General features: G+C 41.8%; 1 protein-coding gene across 8 annotated transcripts in view; it reads left to right on the forward strand.

Moving 5' to 3' along the window:
* The first annotated feature begins 3,042 nt into the window (after positions 1-3,042).
* FUBP1 (far upstream element binding protein 1) overlaps positions 3,043-20,505 on the forward strand; it is a 41,723-nt gene continuing 24,260 nt past the window's right edge. For 3 of the 8 annotated variants that reach the window (XM_073357275.2, XM_073357271.1, XM_073357272.1), the window contains exons 1-14: positions 3,053-3,264; positions 4,629-4,719; positions 5,736-5,798; positions 6,676-6,714; positions 7,100-7,139; positions 8,164-8,213; positions 8,303-8,374; positions 8,655-8,712; positions 16,341-16,503; positions 16,610-16,708; positions 16,799-16,900; positions 17,471-17,573; positions 17,662-17,762; positions 18,978-19,119. In XM_073357275.2, the coding sequence (XP_073213376.1) occupies positions 3,151-3,264; positions 4,629-4,719; positions 5,736-5,798; positions 6,676-6,714; positions 7,100-7,139; positions 8,164-8,213; positions 8,303-8,374; positions 8,655-8,712; positions 16,341-16,503; positions 16,610-16,708; positions 16,799-16,900; positions 17,471-17,573; positions 17,662-17,762; positions 18,978-19,119 (1,237 nt within the window). In that variant the 5' untranslated portion in view covers positions 3,053-3,150. Of the gene's footprint in view, positions 3,397-4,628; positions 4,720-5,735; positions 5,799-6,675; positions 6,715-7,099; positions 7,140-8,163; positions 8,214-8,302; positions 8,375-8,654; positions 8,713-16,340; positions 16,504-16,609; positions 16,709-16,798; positions 16,901-17,470; positions 17,574-17,661; positions 17,763-18,977; positions 19,120-20,505 lie in introns of all 8 variants that reach the window. The other 5 variants (XM_073357276.2, XM_073357273.1, XM_073357274.1 and 2 more) reach the window with 3 other exon arrangements.

The following is a 20,505-nucleotide window of genomic DNA, read 5'->3' on the forward strand; positions in this document are numbered from 1 at the left end:
AGATCTACCTCCTTGGTAGCCGCCATGGACCTGGTTGCTGAAACCAGCCTCCAGGTCCAGAGAAAGTCCTGGTAGAAGACCGGCAGCGCAGAGAGGTCTCACAGAAGACCTCTTGGATGGAGGAAAAAGAGCTGCCGGTCATATCAGAGCTCTCACAGGCGGCAGAGGAATGCATGTGCCAATATGCTCCATGCCAAGCCGCTTGCACTATAAAGGAGTCTCTGCAGAGCCTGGAGGCGGAAGACATGGACCTGTATGTGCATGCACATCAGGCCCTGTCCTCCCTCCTTCAGGGGAAGATAGAGAACCCCTGCAGAGATCCAGTGCAGTCCTGGCCAAAAAAATCCTCCAGACCCAACCTCTGGAGATTGGCCAGGAACCCCAGTGGCGGGCACAGGTTGTTGAGCCGGTGCCAGTGCATGGACAGGACCAATTGGTTAAGCACCAGCACGCTCCCCTGGAGGGAGAGGTACTGGAGCAGTCCTGTTCAGCCCCGCAGCCACCCTGCCCTCTAAACCTTGCCAGTTCTCCTGCGGAGATGGATGTGTGGCAGAAAGGTAAATACCAAGATAGAGCAGCGGACCCATGCTCCACCGGATGACCTGAAGTGTGGGTGGGAGGGAGGGAGCTCACCTGCCACCCAGACAGAGCTCTTGACCCAGCTGACCTGGGCGGAGGAGGCTGCTGAATAAATAGCTTGTCAAGCCTCCACCTGCACCAGGTCGTCCAGGTCCTGGACCATGAGAAGCACGTCATTGGCATACACTACCAGGACCAGCCTCACCTCCGGCTCATGCAGCACCAACCCCATCAACCTCTTACGAAGGAGACGGGCTCAATGGCCAGAGTATACAGCTGACTCCTTGCCCAAAGCTCACAGGTGCCGTCAAGAGCCAGTTGAGTCTGATTAAACACTGTACAGAAGCATACAGCACCTGGAGAAACCCTACAAACTGAGGCCTGAAGCCGAATGCCCACAGAGCACCCAGGACACACCTTTGGTCCATCCAGTCGAACACCTTCTCCTGATCCAAGGACAAGAGGGTGAACGACAGACCATCCCTACACCCAAGCTCTAAGAGATCCCGGACCAGGTAAAGATTATCAAAGATGGTACAGCCTGGGGTGGTGTAGGTCTGGCCAGGATGGACCAGGTCCGCCAGCACAGACTGCAACCGCAGTGAGATGGCCTTTGCTATGACCTTGTAGTCTGTGCTGAGGAGGAAGATGGGATGCCAGTTCCGGAGATTGCAGAGGTCCCCCTTCATTGGCAGCAAGGCTAGCACTGCGCACCTGCATGACTGGGGGAGGATCCTGCTCTCCAATCACTTGGCCCAGACGGTGGACAATGACGTCCCAGAACATGCGGCAGAACTCCACGGTCAGCCCGTCCATGCCCAGAAATTTATTAGTGGGCATGAGATAGAGGGCTTCCAAGAACTTGGCCAGAGTGAGAGGCAGCGCCAGCCGGTCCCGATCGCCCATGCTGACCGTTGGGAGTTTGTCCCAAAGCACTCGGCAAGCATTGGCAGGATCTGGGGAGAAAAGGCCAGCATAGAAGGCCTGGGCCCTCTCGCACATCTCCACTGGATCCTTGAGAGGGGTACCATCAGCTGCCAAAAGGCAGATGACATGCTTCTTAACCTCCCGTCTTCTACTCCAGGGCATAGAAGAAGCGGGAGCCACGATCCATCTCCTGCAGGAGCTGAAGCCTAGTAGGAAGATGCTAGAATCAACAGAGCACACCATCCTGAAAAAGGAATATCCTAAAAAGAAATCAAAAATAGTTCTGACTGAATGAGAGTAGTTAAATGCCAAGGCAAGGGGCACAAAGAATTCAGTGGTGGTACATCTTAAAAAGCCAGGTTGCATTTAGCTGAAAAGAGAGGCCACGCTAGAGAAAGAGTCATAAACCCCTGAAGAACAACCTAGGCTTTTGATCCCCTCCACCCCCACCTTGGCTGGCATGCCAAGCAAAGACGTCTGAGGTCCTGAGCTGGTCAGAATAGCTCTGCATATCCTGCAGGCTCACCTCCCCAGGCTGCAGCGAACAACCACCACCGCGGCTGTCTCTTGAGGCGCTGCCAGTTTCCTCAACCCTCGCTGCGGCGCGGCCCCGCAGGCCTCCGGCCCCATCCCTCCTCCCGTCGCAATGAAGCGCTCGTTCGAGGTAGCCTGAGCGCGTTACACGGGGGTGATATTTGCTCCGTCACCGCGCTCAACAGCAACGCCAGTTTACAAGCCGCCGCCCCCCCCCCCGCAGCGCTGCAAGCCCCACGCCCAGCGGGCTGACCGGCTTCGCTGCACCCGCTTTCGGCGGCAGTCACCTGGCAAGTGATACTTCTCCTCCCCAGGGGCACCACCCCAGCATGCCCCGGGGGGCAGCCCCAGAGCCGCGCAAGGAGCTCTGCGCCCCCCCGATGTCACCCCCCGATGGAACTCGGGGGGGGGCGGACTGTGCCCTGGAGGCAACGAGCTCCCTCAGCATGGGGCAAGCGCCCAAGGGGTGGCGGCGGTCAGACCCCAGCGGCCTGCGAACGGCAGTAACCGCTCAGCCTCGCCCCGCTCACCCTCCCCGACTCACTGGAAGCCGCAGAAGTCTCGGTCAGCGTTAGCAGGTCGCGAGCCAACCGAGCTCCCAGCAGCCACCGCGCTCCAGCGGAGGCTGTAGCCCTAAGCGCTGAAAATTAACCTTTAAAGCTCGCGAGATCCACCTGTGCCCTTTCTGCCATCTCCCAAATCCCGAACCGATAAAAGTCATCGCGTGAAATCTTACCCCCCCCCCCCCCCAATCGTAACGCAATGGGGCCTCTTAAATCCCGTTCCAGGAAGGAACTATCGCGAGCCTTATATCCCCGCCTCTGAAGATTTCCCCCTCCATGGCCCTGAAGGACATCTCTGGAGGTCTAACTCGACCCCACACAGATACTGTGAGAATGAAGTCTCACGAGATTTCCTCTTTTTCCACATGAGCCGCCACGAAATCCCACCCCTCCCTTCTAGAGGTCTCGCGAGGTTTCCTCTCCTTCCATGCCCCCCCCCTCCCCTGAGCACGATGCCGCGCAGGAATGTGAAAGGCTCCCGCCCGCCGCCATTTTCTTTCTTTCTTGGCAGGCAGCGAGTAGGGCAGGAAGCGGCGGCGGAGCGGCTATGGCGGATTATTCCACGGTGCCCCCTCCTGCTTCGGGCGCGCCCGGAGGAGGAGGAGGTGGAGGTGGGGGAGTCAACGATGCCTTTAAAGACGCACTGCAGCGGGCTAGGCAGGTGTGTAATGTGGGCACCAGCCCATCGGTAGCTCCGACCCTCAGGCTCGGGGGCCTGGAAGCGGCCCCCGATAGGGCCTCCTCTGATCCTCAGCGCCGGAATCTCCCCTCTACCTATTCTGGGACAAATAGGGTGGGTCCTACGCAAATCCTTTGAAGCGTATCGGGCGGCTTCAGGGGTTTGTTCTGGGGAGGGGGCTGGCGCACGGCTGGGTCCGCTTCCCTTTCAGGGGCCTCGTTTTCCGCGCACGTTGATGGCGGTGTTATTTGTTTGTTCCCCATTCCCCGTCCTATGTACGCAGTGAGGAGGGTTTCCTCTGCCTCCCCAGCACACACAGTGGGGAGCTCCCGCAGCGCTCTTGCCCCTTCACCACACAATGGGATGCGGGGGGTCCCCTACCCCTGCTCGATCCCCGATAACCTTCCCCCTGTTCCCGCAAGCTGCGTGAAGGGAGAGGACTTTTCCCGGCCTTCTCCTGAGCCGTTTGGGGGGATGCAAATAGTGAAATCACCGCGAGTTATTGAAAACGCCTTATCCCAGGCAGCGCGCAGCCCTGGGTCACCGCCCTGCGGTGGTTGGGGAGGCGAGGGAGAAGGAGCTGCTCGTCGCAGGTTTTCGGCGAGGATCCCCCCTCGTGTTCTAAAAGGCTCAGTTTCAGTTCCATTTATTATGTTGCCTGAGGCGCTCTAGTATCCTGGTAACCTGCGCAAACTAGTTTGGAAGTGTTGGGTTCGTGGGTCGTGAGCTAAAACTACAAGTTTCCCTTGAGTACTCTTACGTCCTTTAGTTTTACTTTTAGCTTGATTTGCACATTTGTCGTTTTTTCAGTTGTTGGCTGCACATAAGACTTCATTTGGTAACAAGCAAGATGTAACTTTACACAGTATTTATAAAGGAAAAGTCAGATAATGCACTTAATGAGATTTAAGGTGATCTTGCTAGGAGTTGGGTTCTCTGTTAGGCAACTCAACCTGTTTTAATGAGATGTAAAATCTCAATGACTTTGTGGGAAAATACATGGTGCTGCTATTTCTACATGCAGCAGTCTCTTCTACTTCCTCCATGGGTGTAACCTCATGAGTACAACAGCTTCCTTTTATTAAAGAGAAATCTGTAACAATGCAAAATGCTTTTTAAATGCCCTTCTTAAAGCAAAATGATCATTTGATCAAGAGTGCTCAAAGATGATATGCAAAGAGAGGGACTTTTTTTGTCTTTAAGATATATATTGTTTTTAATATATATATATTTTTAAAGCTTCACTAGGTCCTCCAGCAAAACTAGGGCAAACCAGGACTGATACTTTTTACCTTGCAGATCAAAAACATCTCATGTTTGTTTTCATTATTTTTTCTTTTATCTAGATTGCAGCGAAAATTGGAGGTGATGGAGGGACATCAATGAATTCAAATGATTATGGTTATGGAGGACAAAAAAGACCTCTTGAGGATGGAGGTATGATGTCAGTAAATGTGTTTACTACCTTAATTCATTTTTTTTCATGGCAGCGGTGTTAAAAACGTCATAAATTTTCCACAGAAACAATAGTATAGATCCATATTGTACCGACATGTGATCTCTTTAAAGAACACCACACGCTTTTCCAATTTGGTTTTAATATGGATTTTTGTTTAGGAATCAGTGGTGCTATTTCGGTCTTAAATCTGAAGTTTGTGTAAATCAATTCTTAGACCATTATCTAACCTCTTGTACTGACATGATGCTGTAAATTTTAAGAGGAGAACCCATGCGTAAGGTAGGTGAAATATAAATAATTTTGAAGATACCTTTATTCAGGTACATTGCTGAAATCTTTTATTCACTGTTAAGGTGTTGAAGGTGGTCACCTTTCAAACCTGTGCTTGGTTGACATCTGATTTATTATTGAAGGTACAGCATCTGGTAAACTACTTTTAATGCATTTCATTGTAAAGGCATAGGACTTTAAAAAAAAAAAAAAAGACAGGAAAATAAAAATTCTACTTATTAGACTTGGCTAAATCTTTTACTAACTTCAGCATACAGCACGCATGAACCCTGATAAGATCATGCTGTAATATTTCCTCTACTTTTGTTGCGGTTTCCACTTTTTGACTTGCTTTACGTTGCAGAAAAGTTTGCTACTGAATTGTGTTGCGTGTCTTCTGATTTTTACTACACAACTAGTGTGAACTTAACAGGGTTTGATACGTTTAATATACACACCTAATCCTGACTAAATTATGGAGAGAAACTTCTGAACTTGGAGGTGTTGAAAATACTTCGTTAGGTCTATATGAGTTGTGACTTTTTTTTTCCTTTAAGAGGATTGTGACTCAGTTTACAGAATGTAACTAAGGCTTTAGACCAGGAGTTCTTGTGTTCTTTATTAAAGTGTTTTTCTATTAATAGTGAGGTTTTTAATATACAAAAAATGAGCTAATGATGCTTCAGATGATGTATGTAATGTATTCTTTTTATTTTATGTGTAGATGGCTCTTGGACAAGTCCGAGCAGTACAACACACTGGGAGGGAATGCCCTCTCCTTTTAAAGGCAGGAATTTTTATTTATTACCTGTGTTTAGTATGTAAACGTGAAATAAACTAGTGGATCTTTTGAAATGGATGACACAAATATTCCTTGGATTATGTGTCTGACTTTTTGCTACACATAAATTATGATGGTTCATCGCATAACTTTGAATTTGGGGTGGGGAAGGAAACATCTGAAGTAGTCTTTTCAGATATAGGTTGTCTATACCTTTCATTTCGCTTACTTGTACAAAAAGGATTTTGGATGGTAGTGATAGAGTTGCTTTGAATCTTTTTTTTTCTTTTTTCTTTTTCTTTCTTTTTTTTTTTTTTTGAAGTTTTATGCTGTGAAATGCTTGATATTTGGATAGGAATTTCATACCACAGTTCAGACTCAGATTGCAGTGGGATTATTGTTGCTTCTTCAATTTTGATATTCTGTGTAGATCTGTGGTCACTTGTCAGATTTTTTTTAAGCCATTGTTTATTTTCATACTGATTTTGGTGGACTTTTTTCTTCAGTTCTTACTGTAGAAGCATCATTAGCTTGAGAAGCCAGTTATTAGGAGCATAGTTAAATGTCGTTGCTTGTCTTAGCAAAGTTTCATTGACTGTTTATGGATATCCAATCTACAATATGTTTCTAAAACTGTGCTTTTCTTAAACCACTGAATAGACAAATGGAAATACTTAACTTCTTTTCAAGTATACTAACCAAGTGCTGAATGCTTATAAGGTTTCTTTTTTATTCAGATCTATTCCCTGAAATTACCAAAACAAAAACAAATTCATTGACTAAAAAGTACACTGGAAAAGTTACGATTCACACTATGGGACAGCCACTAGTTTAAAAGATTCTTGTTTCTTGGCAAAAAATAAAAAAAATCTTAATTTTGCAGATCAACCAGATGCTAAGAAAGTTGCTCCTCAGAATGACTGTAAGTAATTTTTATTTCATTGTGAATAAAACCTAAACAAGTGTACATTTTCAGAGCAAGGGTATGATGCAGTATTCTGGTAGGTAATGTTGGACCAGTGAGATCACGATGACTTGACCTGTATGTCTCAAGTTTCTTTAAGTAAAATAGGCTTGTTTTTGAGCAGCTTGATAGTTGTGGAATATTATGTACTAGCAACAGAGCTGAGAATCAGTTTGTCTTTTTCAGCTATACTTTTATACTACTTCTTGGCAACTTTTTTTAAAACCCAGTTTTGTCAGAAGTAGCTACAGATAGTTTGTTAGTGGGAAATGTTTGGCGTAATTGTGAGAGAATTTTGCCTTTATTTGTGAATTTAACTTTAAAAATACTTTTTTATTTGTAGCTTTTGGAACCCAGCTACCCCCGATGCATCAGCAACAAAGGTAGGAGCCATAATTAACGTTTTGTTTACAGTTGCTTTTTAGTATTGATGCATTTCCAGGCAACAACTTCAAAACTTTTCTTCCAAAAAGATAACGTTTGAACATAATAATGAAACACAATTGTTAAGTGATGCTTGTTAGAATTTAGCCACAACAGGCATAAGCTAAATATTTGAAATGTATGTAATAGGATTAGTGTCCTATCCCATATCTAGAACTGTATGGGGACTTGATATGTCATATGTGAGAGGTGTGGTCCATAGGGTCAGGCATCTGGTCTGAAGGAAAAGATTATTTTAAAAGCAAAAGGGAAAGATTTCTTAAGGGGAAAAATACTGGAGTTAACAAAATTTATGTCAAACATATCTGATCAATAACTTATGCTGCATTCTTCTCATCTTGCTTATTCCCTCTGCTGCCTCAAAAAAACCAAAACCACAAAACTAACCAACCTGCCCACATACCCTTTTAATTCTTGATATACATTTTTCTGTTTTGATCTGGAAATGGCCTATATTTTCGTATATCTGTAACATACTTCGAATGCTACATAAATAGCAATGTTTTAATAATCATGGAATATACTGGTCTTTTTCATGCCAAACAGATTTTTAGCAGAAATAATTGATCTATTATGAAGTACCTAAATCTAGTATCTAAATTTATACTATGTTAGTTAGGAATGTCATTTTTGCCTTCTAATATTACTGTTTGGTATTCTGTGTTTACAGATTGTCATTTTGGCTTTTAATTTCTGATTAACCTGAAGGATTTCAGGTTAAAATGGGCAAAACTTCTGAAGTAAAAATGCATTCGCTTGGCCCCCGTTCAAGTCACTAGATACGGTAGATTAAGTAGATGCACCCAAAGAAAGGCATTTCCCCAAAATGTTACAGTATTTCTCTCCTCCTTGGTGTGATGGGGGGGAAGGTAGCCAGTCTTTCTATACAGATGAAAAATATTCTCTAAATTCTAAGCCAGTGTATCAGCATGTTATCTTCTGTTGTATTTTGTCTTTTTTTAGGTCTGTAATGACAGAGGAGTACAAAGTTCCAGATGGAATGGTTGGATTCAGTAAGTAATATAAATATAATATACAATATAATGGAGGTCTTAACAAATGTTGCTATTGCTAGTAACATCCTTTGTTTTTATCCCTCAAGTAATTGGCAGAGGAGGAGAACAGATTTCACGCATACAGCAAGAATCTGGATGCAAAATACAGATTGCTCCTGGTAATTATTTCCTTTTGAGGTATATACATTTAGTGGTAACAAGTTTGGAACACGGAACCCTGATCGCTGGTTTTTCAACTAAATTTACTCTCACCTTTAACAACTGGGAATAGGTACAAGTCATTAAAGTGCAAAACAGTCCTAAATCTTGAGACCATGATTTTATGGGTTTAGTGAGCTGTTAAAACTTCTCACAGCACACTTTTCTATTTACTTAGCTACTGATTCCTTGCAAGTTAAACAAAATTGTTAAATCTGTTTCATTTTACAAACTTTATAGATAGCGGTGGCCTGCCTGATAGATCTTGCATGTTAACTGGAACACCCGAGTCTGTTCAGTAAGTACATTGTTTAATATTTTTAGATCTAAAAATATTTTGAAATATATCATATGACTCCTATACAGTGAGGTGACAATAACTAGGCTTGGAAGGATTCAGTTTTTATTGGTAAACATACAGCACACAGAATCTGACAGTGTTTCCATTGATGATTAAAATTTACAGATAGGCAAAAAAAGAAAAATGCTTGAGAGAATTTAAGGATATTTCATTTGCATACTCTGTCATGTGCTATTGACAGTTTGTGTTTTAACAGTTATAAAGCTTTAATTTTTTGAATCTGAGCGTTTACTCTCATTAAGTAACTATACTGACCCCCTGTTGTCTTGGGGGGACGGGATAATTTCCCACAACTCTGAAAATTTAAATAGATCATCTAGAAAAATGCTTAAAAATAAGAATTGAATTCTGCTGAGCCCAAATATAACCATTCAACTGTTAAAATGAAGTAACTCCCTTTTCTTGCAATCAGATCTATGCTGATGGATCAGACCCTAAGGATATTATTAAATCAAGGATGAAACATGTGATCTTTATATTATCAAGATCTGACAGAACAATGCAACTGGACCAATTTTGGCTAGTAATTATTCTACTATGAAATCATTCTATTATGAAACTGTACATTAGTTTCAGCATGGGTACAAAGTGGGGGATCAGAGTGGTGGTGTCCATTTCATTTGATTTTATGTTGGTATGTAATTTGCTGGATGAAATTAATATTGAAGTGTGTTTTGGATGATTAGTAGGGCTTGGTTGATTAGTAGGACAGTCATAAATTGAGTTCCCTTACTATTTTTCTTACTGCCATAATGTTAACAGTAATTTGAATTTGATCTGTTGCAAAGTAATTTAGTTTACTATATGTCACTAAGCAAAAAGACATTAACATTTATTGAACATACGTAAAAAAGGGGGAGGGGGAGCCTAGAACATATGCTTTTTTTTTTTTTTTAACTTTGAAAGGGTCTTATGCCTTTCCTCAAATTGGCCTGCTCAGGAATAGTTTTTTAGTGGACCAGCTGATCACAACAAAATGTTACAAGATTAGATTCACTCTGGCTGGATAGAATAAGCACTTATTAGTCAGAAGACAAAATTGATAAAGAAGGAACTGGAATTAGGTGGGTGTGGAAATTTCTCCATTGAGGAGTAATAGTAGAAACCCTAAAAAGAAAAGGAGTACTTGTGGCACCTTAGACACTAACAGATTTATTTGAGCATAAGCTTTCGTGAGCGACAGCTCACAACCCTAGTTTCTCTTCTTTGAAGTTACTCAAGGCACAGTCATGGGTATGTTGTTGTACAGTCAAAACATTTAGGATTTTAAAAGAAGGCCCAATGGCATGAAGATAAACGTGGTCCTATTATATAGTAGCTGTGGGAGTAATCATGGTGGTACTTGATAAATCAAGGCTTTCCAGTACACAAGACGTAAGCTTTTAGCTGAGACAGAGATGTTTAGATGCTGCCTAGTCTGAATCCTTACATGTCTTTATGGTTTAGATCAGTGGTTCTCAAAGCCAGTCCACTGCTTGTTCAGGGAAAGCCCCTGGCCGGCTGGACCGGTTTATTTACCTGCCTCGTCGGCAGGTTCGGCCGATCGCAGCTACCACTGGCTGCGGTTCGCCGCTCCAGGCCAATGGGGGCTGTGGGAAGGATGGCCAGTACATCCCTTGGCCCACGTCGCTTCCCACAGCCCCCGTTGGCCTGGAGCGGCGAATCACAGCCAGTGGGAGCCACGATCGGCCGAACCTGCTGACGCGGCAGGTAAACAAACCGGTCTGGCCCACCAGGGGCTTTCCCTGAACAAGCGGCGGACCGGCTTTGAGAACCACTGGTTTAGATGACCTGTACCTATTGATAGAAGACTTGCATCAGCAGAGAGAATTTTCACCATCCTGTGCTGTGGTGGGTTAAGCTGTGAAATTACACTTTGTCTGGCATAGCAGCAGCAGAGTATATTCTAGTTGAATGCTGGAAAGTCTAGTGCCGAGATTCTCGAACTGTGGTCCACGGACTCCATTCAGGTGGTCCCCGGATAGTTCCCCTCTAAGGTGTGCGCCTGGCTGGCTGCACATGAGAATGAAGGGCCACCCACCTAATTAGTGGAGCTGCGCAGGTGTGGTTCCACTAATTAGATGCCTGGACCCTGGAGAAGATGCACATATAAGGTGAGGTGGTGGCCTTTGGAGGAATAGGTGGGAGGGGGAAGTGGAGTGAGACGAAGGTGGTGGTGGGAGGGGATTTGGGATGTGCAGGACTGCGGCAGCCAGAGAAAGAGACGACTTTCCCTAGCTTCAGGCTGCAGCTGCTGGGGAGAGATCCCCCTCCTTCCAATTCCCAGCTTGGGGGCTGTGGCAGCGGGGGAGGGAGGGCACCTCCATCGTATTAGAAAGGTAAGACTGCTGGTACTAAAATATGAGTTGTGTGTTTTTATTTGTAGAAGAAAAAAAACACGTTAATTACTGTTAAGGTTTTTTTATATAGCGCTTTTATCCAAAGAGCTTTATAATAGTTAACTAATGGTACAAACAACATTTGGAAAGATCATTAAGTGGTTCACCGAGACCCTCAGCAATTTTCAAGTGGTCTGCAGTAAAAAAAGTGTGAGAACCACTGGTCTAGTTGATGTGGCCAGCCCTAGCTGTTAGTGTTGAGCGGTTTTCTTTCAATTTAATTGAAAAGTTAATGTGTATCCAGGCTTATTTGTCCAGCACTGTAAAGGCAGTGTCAATGTGGGAGACTGTTGCCTCTGAGTCTAATTTACTCTGGTTTTGTTTGAGGAGATGTTAGATGGAATGGATTTTTGTCCCAGTGCCTGTGTGCTAGCCCCCTGTGCTCTTACATTTTTGGTAAGGCCTGCTGGGAGATCTGGGGTCAGTTGATGGCAGTTGGTATTGCTCTTTGGAAATCCATCCATTTTTCAGTAACTGTGGCGGGTTCGCTCTTCAGGAAGCTATCTCTTAATGTGAATATTCTTGCCAGTTATCTACTGTGACCATAATTTGGGGGCAGATGTTTGAGAGAGGTATTGTAGCAATTTCAGTCCTAACTTTATCTTTGATCTGGACAAATGTGGTTTAGACTGGGGTTAAAAACAGACTTACTGTTGTCCATCCACCTAAAAAGGATCCATGCTGATCTTGTTAAATGACATCTGCAGCCGTTGTTATCAATATGGGGCAGCAGCTACCTATCCAAATTTAGAATTACAACTGAATTTTTTACAAGCTTTATTTTGGTATTTGTGTAAAATTTAACATACAAAGGGAAATACCTTCCTGAAGATTGACAGTCTGTTTATCTTGGCCACAGTCTATGAAATTTGAAATTAATTGGATAAGAGGTTTTGTCAATTATGACATGCAAAGAATTTCACCAGAGTTTAAATGTTTTTTTGATAGTTATAGTATTTAAAGAGAGAAGTTTTAAATTATGGTTTACTGGATTCATCAAGCTGAGCTATAATGCACAGAACCTAGAACCTAAGATGAGGTGATGGATTTTTAAAAAATAGTTTTGTAAATAGCAGTGTTAGTGACTGGGCTTCGCCATATTCCTCTGTGTAGGAATTGGTGAGCCCTTCAGCTGTTGTACTTGCTAGCATTAAAGTGCCTTATTTTATCTTAGAGTCCTGACTCTGTGTTTGTTTGGCTAATACAGGGAAGGCTACCCTCCCAACCCTAGACGGGAGGGAAACTCTTTTTCCCTAACATTAGCATGGGTTGTTGAGAACTGAAGAGCTGATTTTTGGTTCCTGCAGCTTCTGAAAGAGTGCTGGGAATCAGAAAGAGCCAGGTTTGGGGACAGGTTTGTTTTCCTCTTTGGATTTTTTTGCACAGAACCTGGGGAGGAAAGCATATTCCTAAATATCCATTTTCAGATCTTTGGGGGTTTTTTTTTTGTTTTTTTAATGTAAATTTGAATCGGAATTACCTGACTCTTTAAACGATGGTTGTTGGTAAACTAAAATATTATAAAAATATTTATTTGACCTGTTATTGGATGTATTCATTAGTGCTTCTTGCAGCAATAAAGGAACAATTACTTTTTCTTCCCACAGGACTCAGTAGGCTTTAGTTATGCAGAGTTGCCTCTTGTTACACTCAACAGGAGAGTATGCTTAGGCCTGTGGAGAAGAGTTGCAGCCTGCTGTGTAACCATTGTGAAATCTGGGCATCCTTATCAAACCCAGATAATGCAGTCTGTGCTCTTCTAAAGTCCTTACATTATAAGGACCTTGCTGGGAAAATAATTGATTTAAAAATATTAGAGAGTAGAAGTAATGTTGAAATGTCTGAGGAAGTACCTGGTGTGAAGATGTTAGACATATGGCCCACGAGCTGCAGCTTGGACATTTTTTGAACCCCTTCCCCTTGTTCCACCATCCCCAGCTGCCTGTCTGCTGCTGTTCAGAAGGACTGGGAGGGAAGCATACCCAAGTGGGAGGAGGTGAGGTGAGGTGGAACCTTATTTCCTGATTGGACACAGACAATGAGACCTTTCCCTCCCTGTGTGTGATGGCACAATGCCCCAGAGCTGGGACTCATAGGAGGCTCTGTTTGAATCTCCTCCTTCCAGCCTTCTGGGAAAGGGCCCTTCCCCGTCTCATGCCCTGGAGCATCTCAACATGGATTGATCTGATTTCTCTCCCCTTGTGTTCAGACCAGTGGGTCTCAAACTTTTTTTTAGAGGTGACCCCTTTGACACAGCAAGCCTCTGAGTGCGACACCCCCTAATAAGCTAAACACACTTTTTAAATATATTTAACACCATTTTAAATGCTGGAGGCAAGCGGGGTTTGGGGTGGAGGTTGACAGCTCGCGACCTTGTATGTAATAACCTCACAAGCCCCTGAGGGGGTCCCGACCCCCAGTTTGAGAACCCCTGGTTCAGACTATTCCCAACTGCTTCTCTGGATATCTGTTCCTAGATGTCCCTGACTACTTCTTTCTTTAATTGTCAACAATTTTATTTTTGTTTATTTCCATTTCAGCTTTTCTCTCTTTATTTCCATTTCAGCTCCTTCCTCCTCTCCTTAAGCCAGTATTTCTCTCTGCAACATTTCTAAAATCTTCCTACTCCTTACTCTCTCTGCTAATAGTCTCCTTCTGTTTTGTAGTGATCTTAATTTGGATTTTAAGCAGTTTGGGACAGGGAATACATTTTTTTCTATATAATAAAACTAGATTTATGGTAAATTTATAGTAAATATTAATCTGTAAATCCCTAAACAGTTTGAAACCAAGTTAGCTGAAAGAATGCCCCTCTCCCTACATCCCAGTAGTTGAGTTCTTCTGGGACAGTGGTTCTCAACCAGGGGTCCGGGGTCCCCAGGGGCCGCGAGTAGATTTTGGAGGGGTGCCAAGCAGGGTCAGCGTTAAGATTCACTGGGGCTCAGGGCAGACAGCCAAAGCTCCACTGCATGGTCTGAAGCCTGGTTACTTGAGCCCTGCCATTCATGGCTGAAGCTGAAGCCTGAGCAATGTAGCTGTGCAGGGATCCTGTGGCATGGGGCCCCAGGCAATTGCCCCGCTTACTATCCCCCTAGCTACGGCCCTCACTTTTATATGCAAAAATCAGTTGTGGTGGTGTATGTAGGCCATGGAGTTTTTAGTGCTTGTTTGTGGGATTCAGAAAGAAAAAGGTTGAGAATTTCTGTTCTAGGTCACTCTAGGTGTCTGTTATTAAGGTTAAACTTTACAAGACTGGCGGTAGGTCACTCTCAGTGGAAGATGCAGGGAACCTGATCTTTTCAACGGTACAAAAGCCTGAGCTTCAGGTCACGGTGCAGGACCTCTTTGTTTGGTCAGGCCTTTGACTCTTGCCTGTATGTTATCTTAATAAGTAGGAGTTTAGAATTTCAGACTTCTGTTGTGAAATTTAGTTTTAGTGACTGTCTTTGGCGATAGTAAGGTGGTGAGGCAATAATTGTCCTCAGTTTCTAAATAAACTGATTCCCAAATGACTTCTAAAGGGAAAAGTAGAAATTTTCAGTTTATTTTTTATGTTCGATTGTTATATTGTTTGTTTCCTATTTAGCTAGTTCATGGTACACAGTGGAACCTCGGAGTTACGAACACCTCAGAAATGGAGATTGTAACTTTGAAATGTTTGAAACTCTGAATAAAACGTTATGATGGTTCTTTCAAAAGTTTCCAGCTGAACAATGACGTAATATAGCTTGGAAACTTCACTATGCAGAAGAAAAATGCTGCTTTCCCTTTATTTTTTAGTAATTTACGTTTAACACAGTACTGTACTATATTTGCTGCCTTTTTTTTTTTTTTTTTTTGGCCTCTGCTGTTGCCTGATTGTGTACTTCTGGTTCCAAACGAGATGTGTGGTTGACTGGTCAGTTTGTAACTCTGGTGTTCAAAACTTTGCGGGTCTACTATATATATTTAAGGCAGTTTTTTAGTAATGTTTATCTTTGTAATTTGTTGGTATTGTTGGAATGTTTCTTCTTGTACTAGAAAAATGGAAGTGACTATTGATAAACATTGACAACTTTAAATTGGAAACAAATTTATGGAACAAGGACAGGCAAATGAGAATGTAGGAGGATTTCTCCTTGTATGACGAATGCGCCAAAAAATTAAGACATTTTTGGAAAGCCCTTAGAGATTTCATAAGGAAGATGATAGGTTGTCCAATAACCCCTGGGTGCTTTTGTTAAATTGTCCTTAAAACTCAGCATCTTATAAAAGCCATAAGGAACTAAAAACTTATCCCCTAACTGCAACTAGAATTACTGTAGCATGGTGGTGGAAGACCCTACTGTCTGGTATTGAAAAGTGTGCAAAATTCTGGTGCTAGAAAAGGTAAATCAGAGTGCTACAGGGGAGAAGGAAAAAGGGTAACTACCTAGAAGTCTGGTGGAACTTCTTGAAATTTGCTGAAAGAAGGTTATACCATACCACACCATATCTGATAGTTTGAGAACTTGTTTTAATGCTGAGGAAGGAGGAAACATCTTCAGCAATAGTCCAAATTAAATTAAAAATTGAGATATTAAAGGAAGGGAAAAGGAGAAGCTTAATATCATGTAGAGTTTTGCTAGGACAACTAGTAAACAAGTAAGAAAAACAGGTGGGCCTAAATACAAGATAATGAAAGACTTTTTAGCAGACTCTACCGACAGACAACACAGAAGAGGAAAGTAGAAAAGCATCGGCCACAATATCTGCTCAGTGCCATAAAGCTGAAGAAAGTGACTGGTAATAAGTCTCGTCAGTACAGTTTCAGGGACTTGGATATTTGGTCACAAGTTCACGTTCTTATTTCACATTATATAATTGGGCGTCTAAACCAGTACAGTTGTTTACTCTTCTTTTTAGAACTCTTAATAGGATGTGAATCGATCACATTCACATGTTCACACTGAGCTCATCTTCATGGAGTCTCACATAAAGATGTTAAGAGAAGCTAGACTGGGAAGGCATCCTGTAGCATTTGATAAATACAGCTCTTATGGATATCAACATATATAAATGTCTATTAAAATTTTAATGAAGAAACTTTTTGAAATGGCTGCGTGAAATGATTTTTTCCAACCGGAACAATGCGCAGTTCATAATACATTTAGTAGTAACAGTGTGTGTGTCCGTCTGTCCTCACAGGTCTGCAAAGAGACTGCTTGATCAGATAGTTGAAAAGGGAAGACCTACACCTGGCTTTCATCATGGTGATGGACCAGGAAATGCTGTCCAAGAAATTATGATTCCAGCTAGTAAGGCAGGATTAGTTATTGGAAAAGGTGGAGAGACCATTAAGCAACTTCAGGTAAGTTTTAAACGTGGGGGTGTGTGTGTGTGTGTATGTGTGAAAGAGAGAGAGAGAGGTCAGAATTTGGAATTGCATGGAAATTCAATTTTATATTGTCAAATAGGAACGAGCAGGAGTCAAAATGGTCATGATTCAAGATGGGCCACAGAACACTGGTGCAGACAAACCTCTTAGGATTACAGGAGACCCTTACAAAGTTCAAGTAAGGAGTTTGTTTCCAGCTTTATCTTTTTTATGTATACAAAACAGTTTTAAAATTATAGAATCTAAAATACATTTTTTTCTTCTTTAGCAAGCCAAGGAAATGGTGTTGGAGCTGATTCGTGATCAAGGTGGCTTTAGAGAGGCGCGCAATGAATATGGTTCAAGAATAGGAGGAAATGAAGGGATAGATGTACGTATGGTTGAAAATCTATTTTTCACTATGTACTTTGAGAGTGTTTAATAACGTTAAAAGCTCTTAACTGTATCCCAAAGTGGTTATGGCACATAGGTATCACTTGCTCACCACTGAAATACTACCACCTCTTTGTGGAATGCAGCAGCCATCTTGTGCCATCAATAAAGTACAGCAGTTTCTGTTGCTTTGGAGGGGTTTTATTGTAAAAGTCATGGCATTGTAAATGACCATGAGTGGTGAGGGTTCCTGTTGGAGATATCGTTCAATGACACCAGTATCCTAGGCCCCCTAACACTGTTCAGGCACTGACTGGGAGAAAACCACTATCTGCTGAAGTGATGCCTCTATCACAACCTGTGGTGTCTAGAATTTATTTCCCCTTTTTTTGGCCATCCTATCCATTTACTAGCTAGGATCATGATTCTGTAGTTGCTTAGATTTGACAGGATTGCAGGCTGAGGTGGTATGGTTGGTGACCAGTTCAGTTTTCCAGTATACCTTTTTATTGTGGCTTTTGGTTGGAATATTTGTTGTTTCAAGATATTGATGATGTATTCTCTTAAGGTCCCAATACCACGATTTGCTGTTGGTATTGTAATTGGAAGAAATGGAGAGATGATCAAAAAGATACAGAATGATGCTGGTGTTAGAATCCAGTTTAAGCCAGGTGAGTGGTGTGAGTGTAAATGTTGATCAACTTAGCTTTATTTTTAAGTAAAACATGGCTTGATTTAAATATTACATTCTTATTCCAGATGATGGAACAACTCCAGATAGAATAGCCCAAATTACAGGACCTCCGGACAGATGTCAACATGCTGCAGAAATTATTACAGACCTTCTTCGAAGTGTCCAGGTTAGCTAATATTTATATTTTGTGCAAAAAATAAAATTTCAGCTTGAGTTAGGAAAAACCCACATTTTAGCCATCTGTCCATTTTAATAACCTTACTTAATGGTAGTATTTGGTTGGGTCTGTGTGGAAAACTGACCATGGACTATAAAACATACTTGTTCGCAGTTCTTGTTTGCAGTCAATGAGGTGGTTATTTTTTTTTTTTCAGTTCAGTTTAAAGCCCTTAGCAATGTCTTGTCCTGGCTATTCTAGAACTACTTTTATTCAGTTGACAGTTGTCTAGTGCACTACCTTACTATCCCTTTATCTAATCATTGGCTAATGGTCCCACCTTTATATCTGAAATAGGCAGGCAATTGTGTGTTGCTGTATTGTGAGGAACTCTCCTTTTCCCTGTGAAATCCCTGTTTTTTGCCCTCCCACACTATTTTTTTAAAGCTTTAACTTTTTTTTAAAAAAGTGGTTGGGACAAAAGGAGTGGTTTCAACATTTTTATGTTTTCTGTCTGTGAATACCTCTCTCAGCTGCAGAAATGCAGGGTACTGTATGTGGTTATCCTTTAAAAAATACAGCAGCAATTGTGTGTTTAACTGCATTACCTTCTGCTTAATTCTTCAGGGGGAGCTATGTTTAGTGCATATGCTTCAACTATGTGCTAAATCAGATGCAGGAGCATAAAAGCTTCCTATACAGACTTTTCTGACCAGGGCACTGTAGGTTAGCACAGTTACCCACTTCTTTATGTGCATGTGCGCGCACATGAAACTGGAATGTGCTTCTTCCCCTCACCATTCTGAACCCTGTCCCCTTTATCCAGCCACTACTGCCTTCCCTCCCATCTCTTCACTTCCACCTACTGGATGCCAGGTGGTCTTCCTTCCCTCCTCTTGCACCTCAGAGTGATTTTGAGGAAGACCACTGGACTCCTGTGGTATGTCAGTACTTGGGGTAATCTTGAAATTAAGCAGGAACATAAAATGACTGAAAGCACTTCAATGAAAAATCCTTATCAAACTAAATGTTAACTGTATAAGTTACTGTTTGTGTGTGTGTATATACAAATAATAAAGCCTCTAAATGTATTAATCTGACACTTGTTAGTTGGCAGTGGGCTTCGTTCTAGAGTCATCTGTTGTCACTAATGAATTAATTGCGGTAAATGAGGCAGTAAGTTTTAATAGTGTGTGCTAACTTGTTACTTTTCCCCTCCATTAGGCTGGTAATCCTGGTGGTCCAGGACCTGGTGGTCGAGGAAGGGGTAGAGGCCAAGGCAACTGGAACATGGGGCCACCTGGTGGATTACAGGAATTTAATTTTATTGTACCCACTGGAAAAACTGGATTAATCATTGGAAAAGGCAATATATTTTAAACTAAAATATATTCTAACTAGAAATCATAGTACTTAACATTTTTGTGTAGTTAGTTATACCAGAAATCTTGGCAAAAAGTGCATTGATTTTTTTCAATTTAGTTTAACAATGTAATCACATTGTATACATGTTGATTAATGCAGCACTAATTTCCTTTTTCTTTAGGAAAGAATGTTTTTTTTCTGGTAGCCATAGTAATGTGCACATTGCTAAGATTATTTAAATATAACAATAAGTCTGAAGTTTTTAAAACTAAAGGCTGAAATGTTTATCTCTTACCTTTTTCCAATTGGTGCAAGTGCGTGTAACTGTTCTTTAGTATGATCTTAATTTAGACTTTCCTTATCACACATACTGTAATTATGTCACAAAAGAAATCTCTGCACTTTTCAGCAAAGATCTAATAAAATGAAGTCTCATTACTAAGATTTTTTTACCTTTACAAAATACCACAATTTATAGAAGATACTAGGCTTTGAAATATTTTAATTAAAACTTAAGATGTACTACACTGTCAAATGAGAGATTCTCTTTGATTGTTACCCTTGTCTTTTTTTACTCATTTGTAATGAGTCTTTCAGACAATACAAATTATTGATCTGTTGTAGTTCATCTTTTGACTTGGAATACTAGTGCAAGCTTGTATCCATTTAAACCATGCATCTCCCATCTGAAAACTGTGTAGCTATTAGTGTTATAAGTAACATTTGAAATTACTGCAAATAAAGGAGACTAGAGAGGAAAATGTTCTTATCTTTTCAGTTAGTTTACTTGTGCACAGTTGGTAGCACTTGTTCAAAAATTAACTTCACTGTTGGTCAGTTGTATTTTCTGTCATTCATACTAACGTGATGACACCATTCATGCACTGCTCTGGAGGAGCTCAGGTATGTGCTCTTCAACAGACGGGGAAAAAATATTGTGGGGTTTTTTTTGGTTTTTGTTTATTTTAAAGCACATTATTTGGAAGGCGGGTTTTTCGTTAGTCAGTTAAAATTAAGTGTCCTTTTAAATTGAAGTTGAGGTTCCTTCTTTTTGTTCATTCTGTTTTCCCTGTATTTTATCTTGTTCTTAGTATTACATAACTGGCAACTAAATCTTTTCTCCCTTCCTCTGGTTATTTTTACTTAATAACAAAATTTACTGGTTTCTATATGCATAATTTATCTTATTGAACACTTCTGTGAAGTGTATATATCTGTTTATAATTTTAGAAATCTTCCTGTCTAATACTTTGTTACAGTTTAAATAAGTGACATGTCTGCATGTGCAAGAAAAGCACTATTCTATGACTTTCTTACTGAACTGGTTTTCAGATACTGATATTGTCTTGCAGTCTCTTCCCTTGGGGCTGGTGTTTTGTTTGCTTTT

This window comes from Lepidochelys kempii, chromosome 8, assembly GCF_965140285.1.
Source record: "Lepidochelys kempii isolate rLepKem1 chromosome 8, rLepKem1.hap1, whole genome shotgun sequence".
NCBI lineage: Eukaryota > Metazoa > Chordata > Testudines > Cheloniidae > Lepidochelys > Lepidochelys kempii.